This window comes from Salmo trutta, chromosome 39, assembly GCF_901001165.1.
Source record: "Salmo trutta chromosome 39, fSalTru1.1, whole genome shotgun sequence".
In the NCBI taxonomy this organism is placed as follows: domain Eukaryota; kingdom Metazoa; phylum Chordata; class Actinopteri; order Salmoniformes; family Salmonidae; genus Salmo; species Salmo trutta.
The window spans coordinates 2,759,316-2,785,434 of NC_042995.1; the positions used below are offsets into that span (position 1 = coordinate 2,759,316).

Below are 26,119 nucleotides of genomic sequence, written 5' to 3' on the forward strand. Positions count from 1 at the left end.
TTTGCCAGTTCTTGCTGTGAGATGTTACCCCACTCTTCCACCAAGGCACCTGCAAGTTCCCAGACATTTTTGGGGGGAATGGCCCTAGCCCTCACCCTCGGATCAAACAGGTCCCAGACGTGCTCAATGGGATTGAGATCCAGGCTTTTAGCTGGCCATGGCAGAACACTCACATTCCTGTCTTGCAGGAAATCACGCACAGAACGAGCAGTATGGCTGGTGGCATTGTCATGCTGGAGGGTCATGTCAGTATGAGCTTGCAGGAAGGGTACCACATGAGGGAGGAGGATGTCTTCCCTGTAACGCACAGCGTTGAGATTGCCTGCAATGACAACAAGCTCAGTCCGATGATGCTGTGACACACGTCCCAGACCATGATGGACCCTCCACCTCCAAATCGATCCCACTCCAGAGTACAGGCCTCGGTGTAACGCTCATTCCATCAACGATAAACGCGAATGCGACCATCACCCCTGGTGAGACAAAACCGCGACTCGTCAGTGAAGAGCACTTTTTGCCAGTCCTGTCTGGTCCAGTGACGGTGGGTTTGTGCCCATAGGCAACGTTGTTGTCGGTAATGTCTGGTGAGGACCTGCCTTACAACAGGCCTACAAGCCCTCAGTCCAGCCTCTCTCAGCCTATTGCGGACAGTCTGAGCACTGATGGAGGGATTGTGCGTTCCTGGTGTAACTCAGACAGTTGTTGTTGTTGCCATCCTGTACCTGTCTCACAGGTGTGATGTTCAGATGTACCGATCCTGTGCAGGTGTTGTTACATGTGGTCTGCCACTGCGAGGACGATCAGCTGACCTGACCTGTCCTGTCTCCCTGTAGCGCTGTCTTAGGCGTCTCACAGTACAGACATTGCAATTTATTGCCCTGGCCACATCTGCAGTCCTCATGCCTCCTTGCAGCAGAAAAACTCCTTGCAGTGTTTTTCAGAGTCAGTAGAAAGGCCTCTTTAGTGTCCTAAGTTTTCATAACTGTGACCTTAATTGCGTACCGTCTGTAAGCTGTTAGTGTCTTAACGACCGTTCCACAAGTGCATGTTCATTCATTGTTTATGGTTCATTGAACAAGCATGGGAAACAGTGTTTAAACCCTTTACAATGAAGATCTGTGAAGTTATTTGGATTTTTACGAATTATCTTTGAAGACAGGGTCCTGAAAAAGGGACATTTCTTTTTTTGCTGAGTTTATGTAAGAAGACTGAAGTCGGCCTCAGCATCAAATACAGTATGAATACATGGTGACTGAAGGGAAAGAGCAAGAGGCTAACTGAATGGTAGTGTCTTTACAATGGAGTAGTCAACCAAGCTTCCTAGTGAATGTAGAAGGGCACAGTTGACAGATGTTTGGCACCAAAGTTCATTTTTATAAAAAATTTTACAATGTGCAGTATACAAAAATATAGAGTACCAAAAAATTCACCGTGTCTAAAAGGCAGTGATTAAAAAGTCTCAATTCACAAATCCAACAGCCATGTTTGTAGTTCTGGAAAAGAACAATAACTTGTGAGCAGGACTACAATACCCAGCTGACAGTACCACCTGGTTGATTTACAATTAAGTTCTGTGAAGTTATTTGGATTTTTACGAATTATCTTTGAAAGACAGGGTCCTGAAAAAGGCACGTTTCTTTGTTTTCTGAGTTTATTTACTATGGCGTTTGTTCTTCACTGGTTGCCCTTTTCTTGTGGCAACAGGTCACAAATGTTGCTGCTGTGATAGGACACTGTGGTATTTCACCCAGTAGATATGGGAGTTTATCCAAATTGGGTTTGACTTCAAATTCTTTGTGGGTCTGTGTAATCTGAAGGAAATATGTGTCTCTAATATGGTCATACATTTAGCAGGAGGTTAGGAAGTGCAGCTCAGTTTCCACCTCATTTTGTGGGCAGTGTGCACATATCCTGTCTTCTCTTGAGAGCCAGGTCTGCCTACGGCGACCTTTCTCAATAGCAAGGCTATGCTCACTGAGTCTGTACTTAGTCAAATCTTTCCTTAAGTTTGGGTCAGTCACAGTGGTCAGGTATTCTGCCACTGTGTACTCTCTGTTTAGGGCCAAATAGAATTGTAGTTTGCTCTGTTTTTTATGAATTCTTTCCAATGTGTCAAGTAATTATCTTTTTGTTTTCTCATGATTTGGTTGGGTCTAATTGTGCTGCTGTCCTGGGGCTCTGTGGGTCTGTTTATGTTTGTGAACAGAGCCCCAGGACCAGCTTGCCTAGGGGACTCTTCTCCAGGTTCATCTCTCTTTAGGTGATGGCTTTGTGATTCTGAGAACACTGTCCTGCGGCGACACAGCAATGATTTGTCACATATAGGAGACACTTCTAGTGAGTAAGTGATTCACTTGGCTGTCTGACTGTGCCAACTGTCAGTGTGTCTACTCTACCATGAATAAATAACATGCTCATTTTCCTTCAGCTTGAGTCAGTGGAGGGGGGTGGCATGTGCCACACTCTGTGGCTTATGTCCCTGGCAGGCAGATGTCTCAGCCAGCTTATGTTTAACCAGGGCCCAGATGTCGTGCACTGCTTGTCAAAATGATGCTTCATGGTTACCAGACTTGATATAGCTCCCGAGTGGCACAGCGGTCTAAGGCACTGCATCTCAGTGCAAGAGGGGTCACTACAGTCCCTGATTCGAATCCAGGCTGTATCACATCTGCCCACGATTGGGAGTCCCATAGGGTGGTGCACAATTGGCCCAGCGTTTCCTGGGGTAGGCCGTCATTGTAAATAAGAATTTGTCCTTAACTGACTTGCCTAGTTAAATAAAGGTTTACTGAAAAATATAGAAGGCACATTTAGCTCTGTCACGGTTGTTGTGGGATGAAGTGGACCAAAGTGCAGCATGATTATCGTTCCACATATTTTATTGAACTGTGAAACTATGCAATACATACAAAATAAACTGAATAAACAAAAACAACAAACGGTGACAAAGCGTTAACATACACGTACTCAAAAACAATCTCCCACAAACCCATGTGGGAAAAACCCCTACTTAAGTATGATCTCCAATTAGAGACAACGATGACCAGCTGCCTCTAATTGGAGATCATCCCAAACAAAAACCCAACATAGACATATGAAACTAGAACATAACAACATAGAAAATCTAAACTAGAAAAACCCCCCTGTCACGCCCTGACCTACTCTACCATAGAAAATAACAGCTTTCTATGGTCAGGACGTGACAAGCTCCCAGGAGATTGACTGGGACTTCGTGGGGATGTGGGGTTAGAGTTTCAGAAGAAACGGTTCCAAGCTGTGAGTCTATAAAAGTTTAAATCCATATCAGAATACAAGAATCTCTAAAACTGGAAACACTTATCTCCCTCACTAGCTTTAAGCACCAGCTGTCAGAGCAGCTCACAGATCTCTGCACCTGTACATAGCCCATCTTTAATTGAGCCCAAACTACTACCTTTTCCCCTACTGTATTTATTTATTTTATTTATTTTGCTCCTTTGCACCATATTATTTATATTTTAACTTTTAACTTTCTTCAAACTACAAATCTACCATTCCAGTGTTTTTTCTTGCCATACTTTCTTTACTTTGCCACCATGGCATTTTTTTGCCTTTACCTCCATTATCTCACATCATTTGCTCACATTGTATATAGTCTTATTTTTTTCTACTGCATCATTGATTGTATGTTGTTTTACTCCATGTGTAACTCTGTGTTTTTGTATGTTGTCGAACTGCTTTGCTTTATCTTGGCCAGGTCGCAATTGTAAATGAGAACTTGTTCTCAACTTGCCTACCTGGTTAAATAAAGGTGAAATAAAAAATAAAAATAAATAAAAAAGAAGAGCTTTGTTTTGTGTTACTCCCTGACACCTAACACTTCTGGATTGTGGTTTTGATTGATAGTGCCCTCAGGCTGTATGCAGGTTGGACAGCCTAGTTTAAATGCACTCTGCTCTTCTTGACCATGTTGAATGACAGGTGTGAGAGGAAGCAGAATAGTTTTAATGGCTTCCAGAATGTATTCTCAACATTCCAGGGGAAAATCGCTCAAATGCTCTTTACTCCTGAAGTCCTGGAAGGTCTAATCTCAGAACCCAGAACCAAATCTCCTGTGCACTGGCCAGCTACTCCATTTATGTTAACAATCTGTCATGAGAGACCTAGCTTCCCTGTATGGCTTCGTAAAGGGTCTCTCAGCCCCTCCACATTTAACCTTACATCCCCCAAAAAACCTGTATGAAAACATCTCACCACTTCTCCAGCCTTTACCACTGCGTTATTTTCTGAAACATGGCCCTGTTGATGTGTTAGCAATAAAGTTAGTACAGAGAGCACGCGTGTGAGCGGAGATTAGCACCACTTATTACATGGATGAATGAAGTGAATCAAAGAAGTACATTATACAGCAGAATAATTGGGTGTTTTAATGTCATGGAGCAACAGCTGAAAACAAGACATTTTTAATGGCTGACTTAATTACCAGTGGTTGTGTTCTAAGGGATTTTATAGATAAGGATCTTTTAAGGGTTTTGAAATAGCTATTGTGTCAAACCCAGTGAGCAATGTCATTAAAATAGATATGAAACGTTCATTTAATGCTTTAATCTGAGTTATCCCATAAGAGAGCTAATGAGTTTGTCTCTTATCCTTAGAAACATCAGAAACCGCATCAGAGCTACAGTAATCATTTTCTCAGTTCCTTTTCCATTACAATCCCTTTGCTTAAGTAGGCTTCACACAAGTTAAGGATTTTTGAGTTGCCTTTAGACTCAAAGAGCCCTGGAGTGACATGTAATGCTACTTGTTAATTTGTACATTTTCATCCCTAGAATTAAATGGGTCAAAATTGATCAACGCTGTGTCTGGGTTCAGGAAATGACTCTCCAATGACTGGCAGACCATGAAATAGGTTACCTTTCTGCAGTGGATTTTGATTCAGTGTCATGGTAATTCAAATTCTGTGTAGGCTACAGATGGTTCAGGGAGTGGAATAAGGCTACTTGAAGTAGTGTCAAATGAAAGCAAGTATACTGTACAAACAAATATTCACATCAGCTTTCAGTGATTTCAAGTTGTCCTTTGTCCTTGCCAGTTCCAATATCTTTATCTAACAAAGATCCTGTCTCTTATGGATACCCTCTATAACTACCTTATAATTAAGCAATAAGGAAAGGAGGGTTGGCCAATATACCACGGCTAAGGGCTGTTCTTATGCCCCACGCAACGAGGAGTGCCTGGATACAGCCCTTAGCCATTTGCCATATACCACAAACCCCTGAGGTGCCTTAATTGCTATTAGAAACTGGTTGCCAACGTAATTAGAGCAGTAAAAATAAATATTTTGTCATACCCGTGGTATACGGTCTGATATACCACGGCTGTCAGCCAATCAGCATTCAGGGCTCGAACAACCCAGTTTATAATTAGGATTCTAAACCTGGGGTTTGTTCAGGAGGATGCAACACTATTGAACGTTCAGAGAGAAACATGGAAGTCAAATAATGTGGCTCAACTTGTTTGTTTGTTTATTTGGATCCCCATAATCTTTTGCAGAAGCAGCAGCTACTCCTCCAGGGGTAAAATATTCAATACATTTAAAAACCCATCACACAAATGTTAAATACAACGATATATAAATACAAAATAAAATACAAACAATACAACAACAAAATAATGTGTGCGTTATTAAGAGTGTCTGTACAGTATGTGCGTGTTTGTGTCCCTTGCCGTTCCATGTTTACCCCACAGAGAGGCAGTATTGGACTTTAAGCAAGGTGAGAAAGTGTGCGCTTCTTTTTGGTCAAAGAAATGGGTAGATGGATCAAGTAAGTAAAGTATATACTTTAGGTTACATTAAACTATATATACTTTAGAAGTTTTAACTTATTTGATCATTTAAAAAATGTGTATAGGCCTATCAAATTTGGAAAATGTCGGTGAGCCTAATTCAATTGTAGTCGAAATGTGACACTCCCAACGAATATAGAGATGTAAAATAGTCTAAATCAGAGCCAGACTGAGGGCATTCTGACATCAGCAGTCCAAAAGGGGATGAGACCCTCGGAAGGAAGCGGCGGTTTGTGATGATGTCACAGGATGCCACTGTAGTGGATCAATTTCAATTTGACAGCTCGAGCTCCTCTCCTCGCGGTTACGGTAGAGCACACTGGATTGAACCATCAGTGAACGGACAACGGGACTATTAGCGCTCTGGAAAAAGGGTCGGGAAAAGCAGAATTTGATATTTTCTTTTCATTTCAAGGCTACGTTTCTCTGAAGGTAAGACACATTTTAATGAATTCCAGTCCAGCAGAATGGCAGATTTGAATAATTTCTGGTCTCTTTCTGAAATTGGTTCTGATTGGGTTTGGGTTGGCTATCAAGGAGTATCAGAATAAAAATGTCTACACAAATAGGCCTAATGATAATAAAGTGATAGTATATTGTTGATTGTTAAGATTGGGTCAAGAGCTAATAAAGCTTGATCAACCATGCAGAGTTCCCTCTGAAGAACAGTTGTTTAAACATCTCGGTTTACGTCCACTCCCACCCTGTTGCTGTTGCTGTTGTTGTTGTTACCTCCATTTTTATGTAAGAGGGAGTTTGAAGATGATGAAATGTTAAGGGATAATATGGTTTAGATAGATAGGGCTGGCCATGGTGTGATGCCACGGCAGGATTATATGCACTTCTAGAAAGAAAACTTCACGAAAGGCAGGGAGACAAGCGTACACGACAATATGAACAAAGGAAATAACACATATCAACGGCTATATCCTTCACACACAAGGGGATACTATTGAAGTTTCATCGTTTTTCTACCAACTTGTCATCTTGTAAGTTTAATGTTCTTTGTCTTGAGCATTACAATGCCACATATTGGCTGGTTGCGCAGCTCCACTGAGTTCTATGATGACATTGGTCCTTCTCAGGATAATAGAACCTTCACTAGCTGTTGTCATGGAGATTCAGACAGTTTGGAGTATGTCTGGAAGCCACTTCTTGATGCCTGCTGAATGGCTCACACTGCCTGTTATGAAATAGTCTGGACTGCAGACTAACAGAAATAGTCTGGACTGCAGATGTCTGCTGGCAAACGTCTCATTACCATGGTTACGTGGTTACAAAAGCACCATGGTCAGTCTAAACAGATTGATAGAAGGCTTTGGTTCTGACTTCAGAAGCAGCACCATGTCAAATGTACACCCCATTGGTGATTGGTTTTGCTGCAATTCATTGATGTGAAAAGATTCCATTCCAACGAGATGAGATGTGAGAGTACACACACACACACACTGACAAAAGCTTTATCTTATTTCAATACACTATACAGATGCAGGCGGTGCTTGAGCTCTCTGGAGCTGAGTACCGGCACCTCAACGTTTCTACTGCTTGAGCTCCTTTTCTTCATATAGAATATTAGCTCAAAGGTATTGTGGAGCTCCTGCATCTAAATATATACAGTACAGACACCTATTTCAGTCCAAGTCAAGCACTGGTTGCAGGGCATGCTGTAACAAAACATGTGCAACAACACTTTCATCTTCAGGTGTCCTAGCTACACAGTGGAATGGGCTTGGTGCCCCTGAATGTGCCCCTTGAAGAGAGAAAGCACTGTGTGTTGTCTAGGGTTTTGGACAGTGGAAAGAATAGGGTACATTTCCAGGGGTGTGTTGGGGAAGGACATAAGTTAAACAAACTGTCAGAGGGTTGACAAGTGCTTCCTGATTTAGGAGGGCTGGGATGGGGCTACTGCAGGAAAGTGAGAAAGAGAGGGGGGAGAAAGAGAGAGAGGGATAGAGAGAGACAGGGAGAGGAGAAGGAGAGAGAGAGGATGGCAGGGGGGTAAATACCTCCATGTTTTCTTGGTTCTGCCAAGCGCTCTCACAAACTCTCTCTCCTCACCCCCTCATGAATTCCATTCATTTGGTACTGTGGAACCTTTGGGAGTGTTGGCCGACTCAACCCTTCATGTTATGACCCAGGAAAGCTTGGAGAGGAAACCCTGACATGTCTCTCAGGCCCCTCCCTGCTGTTCCTCCCTGCTGTTCCTCCCTGGTGCTTCAGGAAGGGCACAAGGTTATCATGGTTGGGCCTGCTGTTATTCTGCTTGGCTTCAGAGAAGAGAAGTGCTCTTGTCTTATTGCCAAGCTGAGGGTTTAAACCTGACGCTGCATGTTTGGGGAACGACCGTCGCTAGCTCTGTTTTTGTTTTAGAAAAAGATAGCTAATGCATTAATATCCAGCGGTGGGAGTTTGAGTAGCCGAGATCCCTGTGGATTTACATTCAGGTCCATAAATACTTGGACATTGACCAAGTTATTATCATTTTGGCTCCGTACGCCACCACAATGGATTTGAAAGGAAACACAGCATATTGGAGTTGAAAATAAATTAAATTGAAATTAAATAAGGAATATGAGCTGAAAGTGCAGACTTTCAGCTTTAATTTGAGGGTATTTACATCCAAATCGGGTGAACGGTGTAGGAATTACAGCACTTTTTATATGTGGTCCCCCCAATTTTAGGGGCTCAAAAGTAATTGGACAAACTAACATAATCATAAATTAAATTGTGAGTTTTAATACTTGGTTGCAAATCCTTTGCAGTCAATGACTGCCTGAAGTCTGTAACCCACAGACATCACCAGATGCTGGGTTTACATTTACATTTACATTTAAGTCATTTAGCAGACGCTCTTATCCAGAGCGACTTACAAATTTCTTCCCTGGTGATGCTCTGCCAGGCCTTTACTGCAGCTGTCTTCACTTCCTGCTTGTTCTTGGGGCGTTTTGCCTTCAGCTTTGCCTTCAGCAAGGGAAGTGCATGCTCAATTGGATTCAGATCAGGTGATTGTCTTGGCCATTGCAGAACATTCCACTTCTTTGCCTTAAAAAAGCATTGGGTTGCTTTCACAGTATGCTTCGGGTCATTGTCCATCTGCACTGTGAAGCACCGTCCAATGAGTTTTGAAGCATTTGGCTGAATCTGAATACAAGGGAACCAATTCCATTGGCAGCCATATATGGCCATAACACTACCTCCACCATGCTTCACAGATGAGGTGGTATGCTTCGGATCATGAGCAGTTCCTTCCCTTCTCCATACTCTTCTCTTCCCATCATTCTGGTACAAGTTGATATTTGTCTCATCTGTCCATAGGATGTTGTTCCAGAACTGTACAGGTTTTCTTAGATGTTATTTGGCAAACTCTAATCTGGTCTTCCTGTTTTTGAGGCTTGCCAGTGGTTTACATCTTGTGCTAAACCATCTGTATTTACTCTGGTGAAGTTTTCTCTTGAATAATATCTTTGACCCAGATACGCCTACCTCCTGGATGGTGTTCTTGATCTGGCCAACTGTTGTGAAGTGGTTTTTCTTCACCAGGGAAATAACTATTCTGTCATCCACCACAGTTGTTTTCCGTGATCTTCCGGGCCTTTTGGTGTTCCTGAGCTCACCAGTGTGTTCTTTCTTTCAGAATGTACCAAATAGTTGATTTGGCCACTCCTAATGTTTTTGCTATCTCTCTGATGGGTTTGTTTTGATTTGTCAGCCTAATGATGGCTTGCTTCACTGGCAGTGACAGCTCTTTGGACTTCATATTGAGGGTTAACAGCAACAGATTCCAAATGCAAATGCCACACTTGAAATCAACTCTAGATCTTTTATCTGATTACTTATAAATGAACTAATGAGGGAATAACACAAGGCTTGCCATGGAACAGCTGAACAGCCAATTTTCCAATTACTTTTGGTCCCTTAAAAAGGGGGGACCACATATAAAAAGTACTGTAATTCCTACACCGTTCACCCGATTTGGATGTAAATACCCTCAAATTAAAGCTGAAAGTCTGCACTTTCAGCTCATATTCATTAATTAATTTCAACTGTGGTTGACAGTTAAAATAATAATAACTTGGTCAATGTCCGAATAGTTATGGACCTGAATGTATGTGATGGACAGATTTATATTACCCACTACTCGCTATGTACGGTATCTTAGTTTTACGGGTAGTATATTTGTCAGTTGGTGCCGTTCCCTTCACAGGTGCCATTGGGCTGCACCTCCATGTGTGTTTTATTATTGAGGAAAGGACCAAAGAGGCCGGTTCTGGGTTCAGTTCTGTGTGATTGATGGCTTCATCCCATCACATCACATCAACACGTGTCTCTTTAATGCTTTCAAACCAAAACAAGTGTGTTTTGAAATAGACTCAGACGATTTGTTTACTGACATGGATGTGATAGGGTAGTTGGCTATGTCAGGGGTGACATAACCAGGGGCGCAACTTTGGCTTTAGAAGTGGGGGGGGCATGAATATTTTTTTTCCGAATGGGCCTAAAGCAGAGCGTTGCCTCGTTTTGTATCACATTCCAATGATAAAACTGGGGGGACAAAAAGGCAATTTCAGAATGTGTGGGGGGCATGTCCCGCTTGTCCCCAGTGAAAGTTGCGCCCCTGGACATAACATTCATATAAGTGACACTGTCATTGATAATAATGTAATTAATTTATCATATGAGTGACATAGCATTCAATCATATGAATGGTTAATCTAGATCAATCTATAAAGGTTTTCTTGAATAAACCTTGTTTAGTGTATTATTATGACTGTGAACTCTCTCCCTCTTCTCCCTGTTTCTGCAGTACTTTCTCCCTCTTCCCCCTGTTTCTGCAGTACTTTCTCCCTCTTCCCCTGTTTCTGCAGTACTTTCTCCCTCTTCTCCCTGTTTTTCTGCAGTACTTTCTCCCTCTTCCCCCTGTTTCTGCAGTACTTTCTCCCTCTTCCCCCTGTTTCTGCAGTACTTTCTCCCTCTTCCCCTGTTTCTGCAGTACTTTCTCCCTCTTCTCCCTGTTTCTGCAGTACTTTCTCCCTCTTCTCCCTGTTTCTGCAGTACTTTCTCCCTCTTCTCCCTGTTTCTGCAGTACTTTCTCCCTCTTCCCCCTGTTTCTGCAGTACTTTCTCCCTCTTCCCCTGTTTCTGCAGTACTTTCTCCCTCTTCCCCCTGTTTCTGCAGTACTTTCTCCCTCTTCCCCCTGTTTCTGCAGTACTTTCTCCCTCTTCCCCTGTTTCTGCAGGACTTTCTCCCTCTTCTCCCTGTTTCTGCAGTACTTTCTCCCTCTTCTCCCTGTTTCTGCAGTACTTTCTCCCTCTTCCCCCTGTTTCTGCAGTACTTTCTCCCTCTTCCCCCTGTTTCTGCAGTACTTTCTCCCTCTTCCCCCTGTTTCTGCAGTACTTCTTCTCCTCTTCTCCCTGTTTCTGCAGTACTTTTCTCCCTCTTCTCCTGTTCTGCAGTACTTTCTCCCTCTTCTCTCTCCCTGTTTCTTCCTGCAGTACTCTTCTCCCTCTTCCCCTCTGTATTCTGCTAGTACTGTCCTTCCCCTTCTCCTTCTTCCCTGTTTTCTGGCAGTACTTTCTCCCTCTTCTCCCTGTTTCTGCAGTACTTTCTCTCCCCTTCTCCCTGTTTCTGCAGTACTTTCTTCTCCCTCTTCTCCCCCTGTTTCTGCAGTACTTCTCTCCCTCTTCCCCTGTTTCTTGCAGTACTTTCTCCCTCTTCCCCCGGTTTCTGCAGTACTTTCTCCCTCTCCCCCTGTTTTCTGCAGTCTTCTCTTCTTCTCCCTCTTCCCCCCTGGTTCTTTCTGCAGTACTTTCTCCCTCTTCCCCCTGTTTCTGCAGTACTTTCTCCCTCTTCCCCCTCTTTCTGCAGTACTTTCTCCCTCTTCTCCCTGTTTCTGCAGTACTTTCTCCCTCTTCTCCCTGTTTCTGCAGTACTTTCTCCCTCTTCCCCCTGTTTCTGCAGTACTTTCTCCCTCTTCCCCCTGTTTCTGCAGTACTTTCTCCCTCTTCCCCCTGTTTCTGCAGTACTTTCTCCCTCTTCCCCCTGTTTCTGCAGTACTTTCTCCCTCTTCCCCCTGTTTCTGCAGTACTTTCTCCCTCTTCCCCCTCTTTCTGCAGTACTTTCTCCCTCTTCTCCCTGTTTCTGCAGTACTTTCTCCCTCTTCCCCCTGTTTCTGCAGTACTTTCTCCCTCTCTCTGAGACCGATAGGGTGATTATTGCAAGCAGTCTTGGCTCTGAGCCATAAATAGCAGTTCGCTTGGCTGGAGGTCAAATTTTCCTCTCAGTAAAACCCCATCTACCGTTCACAGACCTGCTGACCTGTCTTTATCTCTCCTCCAGGACCCGTTGACAGCAGAGCCAGGATGGATGCTAACGGCATATTCTCACTTCTGTTGCTGTGTTCTGTCACTGAGGTAATATACTCACCCAAGTTGTGAAGTCATTTACCCTTTGTCCTCGATATGCCTTTTATAAACTCACTGTGGCATGCAGAGGGAATATGGTTCCTCTTGAAAGTCGTTAAAACATGATCAGAACTCATATTTAACTCTCAAATCCACACTCTCTTTATTTGGTTTGATACGCTAAAATACTCTATGATCATCTCCTTAGCTGTCCGTGAGTGTATCGTTTCCTCTGAGTATTAGCCATTTTTTTCTCAGCTGTGTGTGTTGGCAATCCCTGAGGGGAATGACTCCCAGCAGCAGCAGCATACCCAGAACGTCTACCACGACATCGGTGTCACCAGGAACACCATAGTCACTGCTCAGTTTGAGTGCTATCAGAAGATCATGAAAAACGACAAACACAACAAAATAGGTAAGGGTCCCTTACGGGTGGTGTGGTGCAGGTTGTAATGGGGTAGCTCATTTGTTCAATTTCAATCTCATGATTTGCATGGTAGAGCATTTCAATTTACTCTTAGCATATTCAATTTGAATTTAAAACAATCTTCAGTCTTAACTGAAATGGTCCTAACCCCAGTGAATATCACCTTCTAAGGAACTGACCTATGCTTAAAGGGATACTTCCGGATTTTTGCTAAATCTATTTCCCTAGAGTCAGATTAACTTGTGGATACCTTTATTATGTGAGCAGTATGAAGGAAGTCAGAGGTAGTTTCGCGAGCCAATGCTAACTAGCGTTAGCGCGATGACTATGGGTATCTGCTAGCATGCTCATTGCCAAAATCCCGAAGTATCCCTTTAAACTGCATGTGTTGTTGTGTCCCTTCACTCAGGGCCAGTTTGTAACAGGACGTGGGATGGCTGGCTGTGCTGGGAGGACACAGAGGCAGGCTTCACTACAAACCAACACTGTCCAGACTACTTCCAAGACTTTGACACAGCAGGTCTGTATTTTGCACCCTGGCTGGTCTCTCCAACCCAACGACATTGAACAGAGATTATTGTATGACTGTATGAGGTAATGTACGAGTCAGCCTGGCTATTCTGTGTTAGGCTTTTAGAGAAATGTCCTTTGCTGTTTTCAACGTTTATTTTGGTATGGATAAAGGGATGAAAGTTATTCTCATGAATGGATATCGTTCTTTTTGAATTAATGCTGTGTTGATTGCTGAGATGAGCAAGTGTCACACCTATCCACTCTTCTGTTGACTCACGTTGGTTGATGCACTACACCACTCACCTTCTGTTTCTAATCACCAGAAATGGCATCCAAAGTGTGCAGTGAAACGGGTAATTGGTTTCTACACCCGGAGAGCAACAGGACATGGACAAACTACACCAAATGTACGGCATACACCAGCGCAGGAAGAGTGGTAAGAAAAGTGACCTTTTGATAAGCTTTTTAATGTAGTTATATTGTTGTGGATATTATATTGTAATGCATGTTAGGTTGACATGGTGTATTCCTTCTCAGACAGCGATGAATCTCTACTACCTGGTTCTGATTGGACATGGACTGTCGCTAACATCATTGTTCTTCTCATTGGGAATATTTTTCCATTTCAAGTAAGTCACTCTGTTAGCCCATAACTATGCTACTGTTTTATATTTTATTTACCTTTATTTTAACATGGTGTCATATTGAGACCAAGTGGCTTTTTCAAATGAGCCCTGCACAATATAAACACTCATATCAACACAAAACCCAATAAAATACAAAATTACAAAACATGATCATAAAAAACCAACACAATCTTCACTTAGAGCATTCCCCACTAGTGTTTTAAATTATATATCAATATATATACATTTAATTTAATTCATAATTTAATTATTTTATATGGAAAGAAGGAGGAAAAATGAATTCATACTGACCTACTCATAAGGAGCCATTAACAACAACAGCGTGATAAATTATGTTGGGAGAATGTATTTATAAGGACTTGTAGGGAGTTTAACTCGATAAAGATACTACATTGATCCCCTTCCATTGTTGTCCATTCAACATAAGGATATTTTCTTTCTTTCTTTCCCTACCAGGAGTCTAAGCTGCCAGAGGATAACGCTCCACAAAAACCTATTCTTTTCGTTTGTGTTGAACTCAGTCATCACCATCATCTGGTTCACAGCGGTGGCTAACAACCAGGGACTAGTGCAGAGCAACCCTGTGAGTATGATGACTAACAACCAAGGACTAGTGCAGAGCAACCCTGTGAGTATGATGACTAACAACCAGGGACTAGTACAACCCTGTGAGTATGATGACTAACAACCAGGGACTAGGACAGTACAACCCTGTCAGTATGATGACTAACAACCAGGGACTAGGACAGTACAACCCTGTCAGTATGATGACTAACAACCAGGGACTAGTACAACCCTGTCAGTATGATGACTAACAACCAGGGACTAGGACAGTACAACCCTGTCAGTATGATGACTAACAACCAGGGACTAGTACAACCCTGTCAGTATGATGACTAACAACCAGGGACTAGTACAGTACAACCCTGTCAGTATGATGACTAACAACCAGGGACTAGTACAACCCTGTCAGTATGATGACTAACAACCAGGGACTAGGACAGTACAGCCCTGTCAGTATGATGACTAACAACCAGGGACTAGTACAGTACAACCCTGTCAGTATGATGACTAACAACCAGGGACTAGTACAGTACAACCCTGTCAGTATGATGACTAACAACCAGGGACTAGTACAACCCTGTCAGTATGATGACTAACAACCAGGGACTAATACAACCCTGTCAGTATGATGACTAACAACCAGGGACTAGTACAACCCTGTCAGTATGATGACTAACAACCAGGGACTAGTACAACCATGTCAGTATGATGACTAACAACCAGGGACTAGTACAGTACAACCCTGTCAGTATGATGACTAACAACCAGGGATTAGTACAACCCTGTCAGTATGATGACTAACAACCAGGGACTAGTACAGTACAACCCTGTCAGTATGATGACTAACAACCAGGGACTAGTACAACCCTGTCAGTATGATGACTAACAACCAGGGACTAGTACAACCCTGTCAGTATGATGACTAACAACCAGGGACTAGTACAACCCTGTCAGTATGATGACTAACAACCAGGGACTAATACAACCCTGTCAGTATGATGACTAACAACCAGGGACTAGTACAACCCTGTCAGTATGATGACTAACAACCAGGGACTAGTACAACCCTGTCAGTATGATGACTAACAACCAGGGACTAGTACAGTACAACCCTGTCAGTATGATGACTAACAACCAGGGACTAGTACAACCCTGTCAGTATGATGACTAACAACCAGGGACTAGTACAGTACAACCCTGTCAGTATGATGACTAACAACCAGGGACTAGTACAACCCTGTCAGTATGATGACTAACAACCAGGGACTAGTACAACCCTGTCAGTATGATGACTAACAACCAGGGACTATTACAACCCTGTCAGTATGATGACTAACAACCAGGGACTAGTACAACCCTGTCAGTATGATGACTAACAACCAGGGACTAGTACAACCCTGTCAGTATGATGACTAACAACCAGGGACTAGTACAACCCTGTCAGTATGATGACTAACAACCAGGGACTATTACAAACCTGTCAGTATGATGACTAACAACCAGGGACTAGTACAACCCTGTCAGTATGATGACTAACAGCCAGGGACTAGTACAACCCTGTCAGTATGATGACTAACAACCAGGGACTAGAACAACCCTGTCAGTATGATGACTAACAACCAGGGACTAGTACAACCCTGTCAGTATGATGACTAACAACCAGGGACTAGTACAACCCTGTCAGTATGATGACTAACAACCAGGGACTAATACAACCCTGTCAGTATGATGACTAACAACCAGGGACTAGTACAACCCTGTCAGTATGATGACTAACAACCAGGGACTAGTACAGTACAACCCTGTGAGTATGATGACTAACAACCAGGGACTAGTACAACCCTGTCAGTATGATGACTAACAACCAGGGACTAGTACAACCCTGTCAGTATGATGACTAACAACCAGGGACTAGTACAACCCTGTCAGTATGATGACTAACAACCAGGGACTAGTACAACCCTGTCAGTATGATGACTAACAACCAGGGACTAGTACAGTACAACCCTGTCAGTATGATGACTAACAACCAGGGACTAGTACAACCCTGTCAGTATGATGACTAACAACCAGGGACTAGTACAACCCTGTCAGTATGATGACTAACAGCCAGGGACTAGTACACCCCTGTCAGTATGATGACTAACAACCAGGGACTAGAACAACCCTGTCAGTATGATGACTAACAACCAGGGACTAGTACAACCCTGTCAGTATGATGACTAACAACCAGGGACTAGTACAACCCTTTCAGTATGATGACTAACAACCAGGGACTAATACAACCCTGTCAGTAGGATGACTAACAACCAGGGACTAGTACAACCCTGTCAGTATGATGACTAACAACCAGGGACTAGGACAGTACAACCCTGTCAGTATCATGACTAACAACCAGGGACTAGTACAACCCTGTGAGTATGATGACTAACAACCAGGGACTAGGACAGTACAACCCTGTCAGTATGATGACTAACAACCAGGGACTAGTACAACCCTGTCAGTATGATGACTAACAACCAGGGACTAGTACAGTACAACCCTGTGAGTATGATGACTAACAACCAGGGACTAGTACAACCCTGTCAGTATGATGACTAACAACAAGGGACTATTACAACCCTGTCAGTATGATGACTAACAACCAGGGACTAATACAACCCTGTCAGTATGATGACTAACAACCAGGGACTAATACAACCCTGTCAGTATGATGACTAACAACCAGGGACTAGGACAGTACAACCCTGTCAGTATGATGACTAACAACCAGGGACTAGTACAACCCTGTCAGTATGATGACTAATAACCAGGGACTAGTACAACCCTGTCAGTATGATGACTAACAACCAGGGACTAGTACAACCCTGTCAGTATGATGACTAACAACCAGGGACTAGGACAGTACAACCCTGTCAGTATGATGACTAACAACCAGGAACTGGTACAACCCTGTCAGTATGATGACTAACAACCAGGGACTAGTACAACCCTGTCAGTATGATGACTAACAACCAGGGACCAGTACAACCCTGTCAGTGTGATGACTAACAACCAGGGACTAGGACAGTACAACCCTGTCAGTATGATGACTAACAACCAGGGACTAGTCAAACCCTGTCAGTATGATGACTAACAACCAGGGACTAATACAACCCTGTCAGTATGATGACTAACAACCAGGGACTAGTACAACCCTGTCAGTATGATGACTAACAACCAGGAACTGGTACAACCCTGTCAGTATGATGACTAACAACCAGGGACTAGTACAACCCTGTCAGTATGATGACTAACAACCAGGGACTATTACAACCCTGTCAGTATGATGACTAACAACCAGGGACTAGGACAGTACAACCCTGTCAGTATGATGACTAACAACCAGGAACTAGTACAACCCTGTGAGTATGATGACTAACAACCAGGGACTAGTACAACCCTGTCAGTATGATGACTAACAGCCAGGGACTAGTACAACCCTGTCAGTATGATGACTAACAACCAGGGACTAGTACAACCCTGTCAGTATGATGACTAACAACCAGGGACTAGTACAACCCTGTCAGTATGATGACTAACAACCAGGGACTAGTACAACCCTGTCAGTATGATGACTAACAACCAGGGACTAATACAACCCTGTCAGTAGGATGACTAACAACCAGGGACTAGTACAACCCTGTCAGTATGATGACTAACAACCAGGGACTAGGACAGTACAACCCTGTCAGTATCATGACTAACAACCAGGGACTAGTACAACCCTGTGAGTATGATGACTAACAACCAGGGACTAGGACAGTACAACCCTGTCAGTATGATGACTAACAACCAGGGACTAGTACAACCCTGTCAGTATGATGACTAACAACCAGGGACTAGTACAGTACAACCCTGTGAGTATGATGACTAACAACCAGGGACTAGTACAACCCTGTCAGTATGATGAATAACAACAAGGGACTATTACAACCCTGTCAGTATGATGACTAACAACCAGGGACTAATACAACCCTGTCAGTATGATGACTAACAACCAGGGACTAATACAACCCTGTCAGTATGATGACTAACAACCAGGGACTAGGACAGTACAACCCTGTCAGTATGATGACTAACAACCAGGGACTAGTACAACCCTGTCAGTATGATGACTAATAACCAGGGACTAGTACAACCCTGTCAGTATGATGACTAACAACCAGGGACTAGTACAACCCTGTCAGTATGATGACTAACAACCAGGGACTAGGACAGTACAACCCTGTCAGTATGATGACTAACAACCAGGAACTGGTACAACCCTGTCAGTATAATGACTAACAACCAGGGACTAGTACAACCCTGTCAGTATGATGACTAACAACCAGGGACCAGTACAACCCTGTCAGTGTGATGACTAACAACCAGGGACTAGGACAGTACAACCCTGTCAGTATGATGACTAACAACCAGGGACTAGTCAAACCCTGTCAGTATGATGACTAACAACCAGGGACTAATACAACCCTGTCAGTATGATGACTAACAACCAGGGACTAGTACAACCCTGTCAGTATGATGACTAACAACCAGGAACTGGTACAACCCTGTCAGTATGATGACTAACAACCAGGGACTAGTACAACCCTGTCAGTATGATGACTAACAACCAGGGACTATTACAACCCTGTCAGTATGATGACTAACAACCAGGGACTAGGACAGTACAACCCTGTCAGTATGATGACTAACAACCAGGAACTAGTACAACCCTGTGAGTATGATGACTAACAACCAGGGACTAGTACAACCCTGTCAGTATGATGACTAACAACCAGGGACTATTACAACCCTGTCAGTATGATGACTAAGAACCAGGGACTAATACAACCCTGTCAGTATGATGACTAACAACCAGGGACTAGTACAACCCTGTCAGTATGATGACTAACAACCAGGGACTAGTACCACCCTGTCAGTATGATGACTAACAACCAGGGACTAGTACAACCCTGTCAGTATGATGACTAACAACCAGGGACTAGTACAACCCTGTCAGTATGATGACTAACAACCAGGGACTAGTACAACCCTGTCAGTATGATGACTAACAACCAGGGACTAGTACAACCCTGTGAGTATGATGACTAACAACCAGGGACTAGTACAACCCTGTCAGTATGATGACTAACAACCAGGGACTAGTACAACCCTGTCAGTATGATGACTAACAACCAGGGACTAGTACAACCCTGTCAGTATGATGACTAACAACCAGGGACTAATACAACCCTGTCAGTATGATGACTAACAACCAGGTACTAGTGCAGAGCAACCCTGTCAGTATGATGACTAACAACCAGGGACTAGTACAACCATGTCAGTATGATGAATAACAACCAGGGACTAGGACAGTACAACCCTGTCAGTATGATGACAAACAACCAGGGACTAGTGCAGAGCAACCCTGTCAGTATGATGACTAACAACCAGGGACTAATACAACCCTGTCAGTATGATGACTAACAACCAGGGACTAGGACAGTACAACCCTGTCAGTATGATGACTAACAACCAGGGACTAGTACAACCCTGTCAGTATGATGACTAACAACCAGGGACTAGTACAACCCTGTCAGTATGATGACTAACAACCAGGGACTAGTACAACCCTGTCAGTATGATGACTAACAACCAGGGACTAGTACCACCCTGTCAGTATGATGACTAACAACCAGGGACTAGGACAGTACAACCCTGTCAGTATGATGACTAACAACCAGGGACTAGTACAACCTTGTCAGTATGATGACTAACAACCAGGGACTAGTACAACCCTGTCAGTATGATGACTAACAACCAGGGACCACTACAACCCTGTGAGTATGATGACTAACAACCAGGGACTAGTACAACCCTGTCAGTATGATGACTAACAACCAGGGACTAGTACAACCCTGTCAGTATGATGACTAACAACCAGGGACTAGTACAACCCTGTCAGTATGATGACTAACAACCAGGGACTAGTACAACCCTGTCAGTATGATGACTAACAACCAGGGACTAGGACAGTACAACCCTGTCAGTATAATGACTAACAACCAGGGACTAGTCAAACCCTGTCAGTATGATGACTAACAACCAGGGACTAGTACAACCATGTCAGCATTGTATATTAAAGGTTTATATATTAAAGGTATATATTCTACCGTTCAAACGTTTGGGGTCACTTAGAAATGTCCTTGTTTTTGAAAGAAAAACACTTTTTTTTGTCTATTAACTTAATATCAAATTGATCGGAAATACAGTGTAGACATTGTTAATGTTGTAAATGACTATTGTAGCTGGAAACGGCAGATTTTTTATGGAATATCTACATAGGTGTACAGAGGCCCATTTTCAGCAACCATCACTCCTGTGTTCCAATGGCACGTTGTGTTAGCAAATCCAAATGTATCATTTTAAAAGGCTAATTGATCATTAGAAAACCCTTTTGCAATTATGTTAGCACAGCTGAAAACTGTTGTTCTGATTAAAGAAGCAATAAAACTGGCCTCTTTAGACTAGTTGAGTATCTGGAGCATCAGCTTTTGTAGGTTCGATTACAGGCTCAAAATGGCCAGAAACGAAGCACTTTCTTCTGACACTCGTCAGTCTATTCTTGTTCTGAGAAATGAAGGCTATTCCATGCGAGAAAATGCCAAGACACTGAAGATCTGATACAACGGTATGTACTACTCTCTTCACAGAACAGCGCAAACTGGCTCTAACCAGAATAGAAAGTGGAGTGGGAGACCCCGGTGCACAACTGAACAAGAGGACAAGTACATTAGTGTCTAGTTTGAGAAACAGACGCCTCACAAGTCCTCAACTGGCAGCTTCATTAAATAGTACCGCAAAACACAACTCTACCTAGAAGGCCAGCATCCCGGAGTCGCCTCTTCACTGTTGGAGTTGAGACTGGTGTTTCGCGGGTACTATTTAATGAAGCTGCCAGTTGAGGACAGACTAGACACTCTAATGTACTTGTAAGTAACCCCAAACTTTTGAACCGTAGTGTATATTAAAGGTGTAAATATATTAAAGGTTTATATATTAAAGGTCCCAACCTGTTTCACAAGAACAGAATTAACTTAGGATGTAAATAATGACCAAAGCATTTCCAAACTCAGTAGACAAAAATGTCTACTCAAGCATAGACTGTTAGTTGACACTGACAGGGGATATTCCAAGCTAATACCAGTTCTGCTACCCCACCACCACCAGGTGAGCTGTAAGGTGATCATGTTTATCCACCTGTACCTGTTTGGCTGTAACTACTTCTGGATGCTGTGTGAGGGCATCTACCTGCACACACTCATCGTCGTGGCCGTGTTCTCTGAGAAACAACACCTCATGTGGTACTACCTGCTTGGATGGGGTACGTCAAGTTACGCCGAAACCATTAACTAATGAAACAATTAACTAACTATTGCACGATTATACAATGTTTGCCTTTTTAAGGGACGTTTCTAGAGGTTCATTTCATGTTGAATTACAGTTGTTTGTCCATTATGTCATCCATTAAAATCAATTATTGAATCATCTCCCAGGATTTCCCCTCATACCTGCATTGATACATGCAATAGCACGAAGCTACTACTACAATGATAAGTAAGTATTTTGATAACTTTCTCTCTGGTCTTTGATAAGTATGCCATTCTCAGACATACAGTAATTAATGGATAAGCCATGTTGTCCACATGAGTCAAATATCTCTTGGCATCTCCCTCTATCCTCTACAGTTGTTGGATCAGCTCAAACACATCCCTGCTCTATATCATCCATGGTCCCATCTGTGCTGCCCTGCTGGTGAGCCCTTCTTTAAGCCACAATTCCAATAAGTACAATAACTATCGTTTATGACCATCCCTGTTCTTTTCCTTGTGTGATCACTGTAAACAAAACAGTCATCAACCTCAGGTCTCCTTTATACTCTGGGTGGGATTTTAAGTACATTTACTTTGGACATAATGTACTGGTCTCTGGCTGGACTCATTGGACACATTGGCTTATTTCCAAAATTTCTATCTGTCTCTGTCTCTTCTCCCCCTCCCTCCCGCCTACCCCCCTTCTCCCTCCCTCCCTCCCTCCCTCCCTCCCTCCCTCCCCCTCTCTCTCCAGGTTAATCTGTTCTTCCTGTTGAACATTGTGCGTGTCCTCATCACCAAGCTGAAGGTAATCCACCAACAAGCAGAAGATAATTTCCCCTATTTGCTGTAACAAATGGACTAATAAAGTTGGATTGTATTTTAGGTGACCCATCAGGCTGAATCTAGCCTCTACATGAAGGCTGTGAGAGCCACCCTGATCCTGGTCCCTCTCCTGGGCATCCAGTTTGTCTTGTTCCCCTACAAACCCCAGGGACGCTTCGCCTTGGAGATCTACGACTATATTATGAACATCCTTATGCACTACCAGGTAGGACAACCCTAGAACATTCTCACATTTCTAGAACTCTAGAGAACTTCTAGAACTTCTAACTCAACTCTAGAGGTTAAGTTAGAGTAGTGTCCCAAGCTGGTTAGCGTTATCTTCTTTGTGTTGAAATATCCTCTTTCTATCCTCAGGGTCTCCTGGTTGCCACCATCTTCTGCTTCTTCAATGGGGAGGTAAGACTTCAGCGGGATATTACGTCAATTCTGAACTAACTCTTCATCAGAAAGCTGAGTTGATGCGGCCATAATTACTTTGATAAGGTATAACGCTGAAGCAACCTTTGTCCGATGGGACTTTCTTTCTTCCAGGTCCAAGGTGTTTTGCGACGGCACTGGAACCAGCAGAGGATCCAGTTTGGCAGTAACTTTGCCCACGCAGACGTCTTCCGCTCAGCCTCATACGTGGCGTCATCCCTGACGGAGGTGCACCGCTGCTACAGCATCGACGGGCACACCGAACACATGAACGGCAAGAACAGCTACCACGACATCGAGACAGTGACACCCACCATACTCCGGTCGGACAACCCGTTTGCCTGAGGCTGAAGGTCGGAAGTCGCGGGCCTTGGGTCTGTACAGTTACACAGTGGCAGTTCAACTTTCAGTTGAAATGGCTGCAGACAATTTGGAACTCTTTTTCCACCATATTCTAGAACATTTTCTCAAACTTTTTGGCAGTAGCCTTCACAGCAATTGCATGATGGTGAAAAAGTACATGAATGTTTATAGGGAGCACTACTCAACCTCTTGATCTGGTAAATACCTTCAACTGATTCACTTTAACTTTACGAGGACTGAATAGGCACTTAACTAGAGACACCTGTGTAAAGGAACGGACACTACCTACACTACCTTAAGGGTTTTAGCGTAAATAATGGACACTATCTACACTACCTTAAGGGTTTTAGTGTAAGGAATAAATATTTCCATTTCATCCTGTGGACTGAAGAGCCTGCGACTGTACAACAACCCCTAACCCAAGAACCTGAGACTCTACAACAACCTCTAACCCAAGAGCCTGAGACTCTACAACAACCTCTAACCCAAGAACCTGAGACTCTACAACAACCTCTAACCCAAGAACCTGAGACTCTACAACAACCTCTAACCCAAGAACCTGAGACTCTACAACAACCTCTAACCCAAGAGCCTGAGACTCTACAACAATCTCTAACCCAAGAGCCTGAGACTCTACAACAACCTCTAACCCAAGAGCCTGAGACTCTACAACAACCTCTAACCCAAGAACCTGAGACTCTACAACAACCTCTAACCCAAGAGCCTGAGACTCTACAACAACCTCTAACCCAAGAACCAGACGACTCAACAACTTCTAACCCAAGAATCTGAGACTCTACAACAACCTCTAACCCAAGAGCCTGAGACTCTACAACAACCTCTAACCCAAGAGCCTGAGACTCTACAACAACCTCTAACCCAAGAACCTGAGACTCTACAACAACCTCTAACCCAAGAACCTGAGACTCTACAACAACCTCTAACCCAAGAGCCTGAGACTCTACAACAAACTCTAACCCAAGAACCTGAGACTCTACAACAACCTCTAACCCAAGAACCTGAGACTCTACAACAACCTCTAACCCAAGAGCCTGAGACTCTACAACAACCTCTAACCCAAGAGCCTGAGACTCTACAACAACCTCTAACCCAAGAGCCTGAGACTCTACAACAACCTCTAACCCAAGAGCCTGAGACTCTACAATAACCTCTAACCCAAGAGGAGTACAGTGCAATTAACTTGTTGGGCCTACTGGTGATATAATTACTTCCATTCTGTAAAGGACAAATGAAACCTAATGTACATGGACCTTAAGCACTGGATTATGTATTAAGATGGGCAGGCTCTTTATGGCTCTCTTTATGACAAGTAACTAAAGGTCACAGTGGATGTTTTGATACAGTGTACAGTTACAATTGTTTTCTTTTACAACAATTAGCATTGAATGTGTTACCATGTGTTGTTGTCTGTGGTTTGAATTTGCATGGTCATCGATGGCTACTTATTTATAACTATGTTACAGTAGTACAAGATGGACCACCCATTAGAATGTTCATTTCCTGTCAATGTATTTCCCTGCCCAGCGGTCTTCTCCCTTCTGTCTAGACTAGGATTTAGTCCCTCTGTGGGATTTTATGTCTGGCACATAAAATGACCTTGGTTTTGCCTCAGTTTTATCTGTCATAGTTGAAAGTATGTAAGTCTTGTTTAAGTATGTAAGTATTTTTTTTTCATAAAGTTGCTTCATATCCAAATGCTGGAGAGAATTCTGCTCACACGTGGAACCTTAATGTAGAGTGAGAGAGAGCGCGTAAGAGAGAGCGAGAGAGAGAGGGGGGGGGCAGAGAGACAGGGAGAGAGAGAGAGAGAGGGAGAGAGAAAGAGACGGAGAGAGAGAGAGAGACGGGGAGAGAGAGAAGGACAAAGTGTTTGTGTTTCCTGTATATTTCAATATGTATGTCTATGGATATGCCAATATAGAAATACAACATGTTCAAGGAGGAGTCTGTAGGGTATTTATGTTTATGTTACCTATCAACCATGAGTTACCTATCTACTGTGGTATGTCATGTGGATTTTGTCAGCGCTGTTTTTATGAGCTTTGTAGTAGTATTGTACACCTTGATATTGTAGAACTGCAGTTCTGTTTTCATTATACATGATAACTGATGGCTGGGTCTGACATGAATTATGGAAGGTGTCTGAACTCAGAGTAATGTTCATTTGGTCTTTGGTAGTCAGGGATAGGATATAGAATTCAGAACAAACTGTTTTGTGTTCCACCCAATTCTGACTTTTACTTAGGAACGCTTCAGGCATGTTTCTCTGTTCTTCTATGAATCGAATGTTTTTCCTTGCGCTGAGTGTTGACATTGTACAGGTGCCAAACTGTTTATTATTTTGATTGTGGGGAATGCTGTACTGAATGTTTGTGAAGTGTAATGCAATTATAGGTCATTAACAAACGTTGCTTTGACACTGCTGGTCTGTGGTATTCTGTACTGAGTTGTGAAACCAACACTGATGGGCCGTGGTGTACGCAGTGTACACACACACACACACTCACTCTTTAACATACACACAGATGACAGACTTACTGTATACAGTACACAGTCCTAGACAAGCTGTTGGTCCATAGTGGAAGTGTATCAAAACTGTCTGTGTGGTCTAAGCCATTTGTAGCCTGGCTTCAAATCCTTCTCCTCTTAAATGAAGTCAATGGTCATTTCAGCACTTCAAACAACATGTGTGGT

At 43.1% G+C, this 26,119-nt stretch overlaps 1 protein-coding gene across 3 annotated transcripts; it reads left to right on the forward strand.

Moving 5' to 3' along the window:
* Positions 1–6,071: 6,071 nt before the first annotated feature.
* LOC115179343 (calcitonin gene-related peptide type 1 receptor) lies at positions 6,072–25,842 on the forward strand. Of its 3 annotated transcripts, none has more exons than XM_029740772.1 (14): positions 6,072–6,261; positions 12,166–12,239; positions 12,489–12,645; positions 13,067–13,177; positions 13,494–13,606; positions 13,708–13,799; positions 14,274–14,445; positions 21,636–21,789; positions 21,962–22,022; positions 22,154–22,220; positions 22,533–22,586; positions 22,665–22,829; positions 22,979–23,020; positions 23,156–25,842. In XM_029740772.1, the coding sequence occupies exons 2-14, from the start codon at positions 12,189–12,191 to the stop codon at positions 23,384–23,386; spliced, it is 1,470 nt and encodes a 489-aa protein (XP_029596632.1). In that variant the 5' UTR covers positions 6,072–6,261; positions 12,166–12,188; the 3' UTR covers positions 23,387–25,842. The 3 variants fall into 3 exon arrangements, with proteins under 3 accessions (XP_029596632.1, XP_029596634.1, XP_029596633.1); XM_029740774.1 differs by having other exon boundaries at positions 6,073–6,261; positions 14,274–14,400; XM_029740773.1 differs by lacking the exon at positions 6,072–6,261 and adding an exon at positions 7,392–7,412.
* The last annotated feature ends 277 nt before the right edge of the window (positions 25,843–26,119 follow it).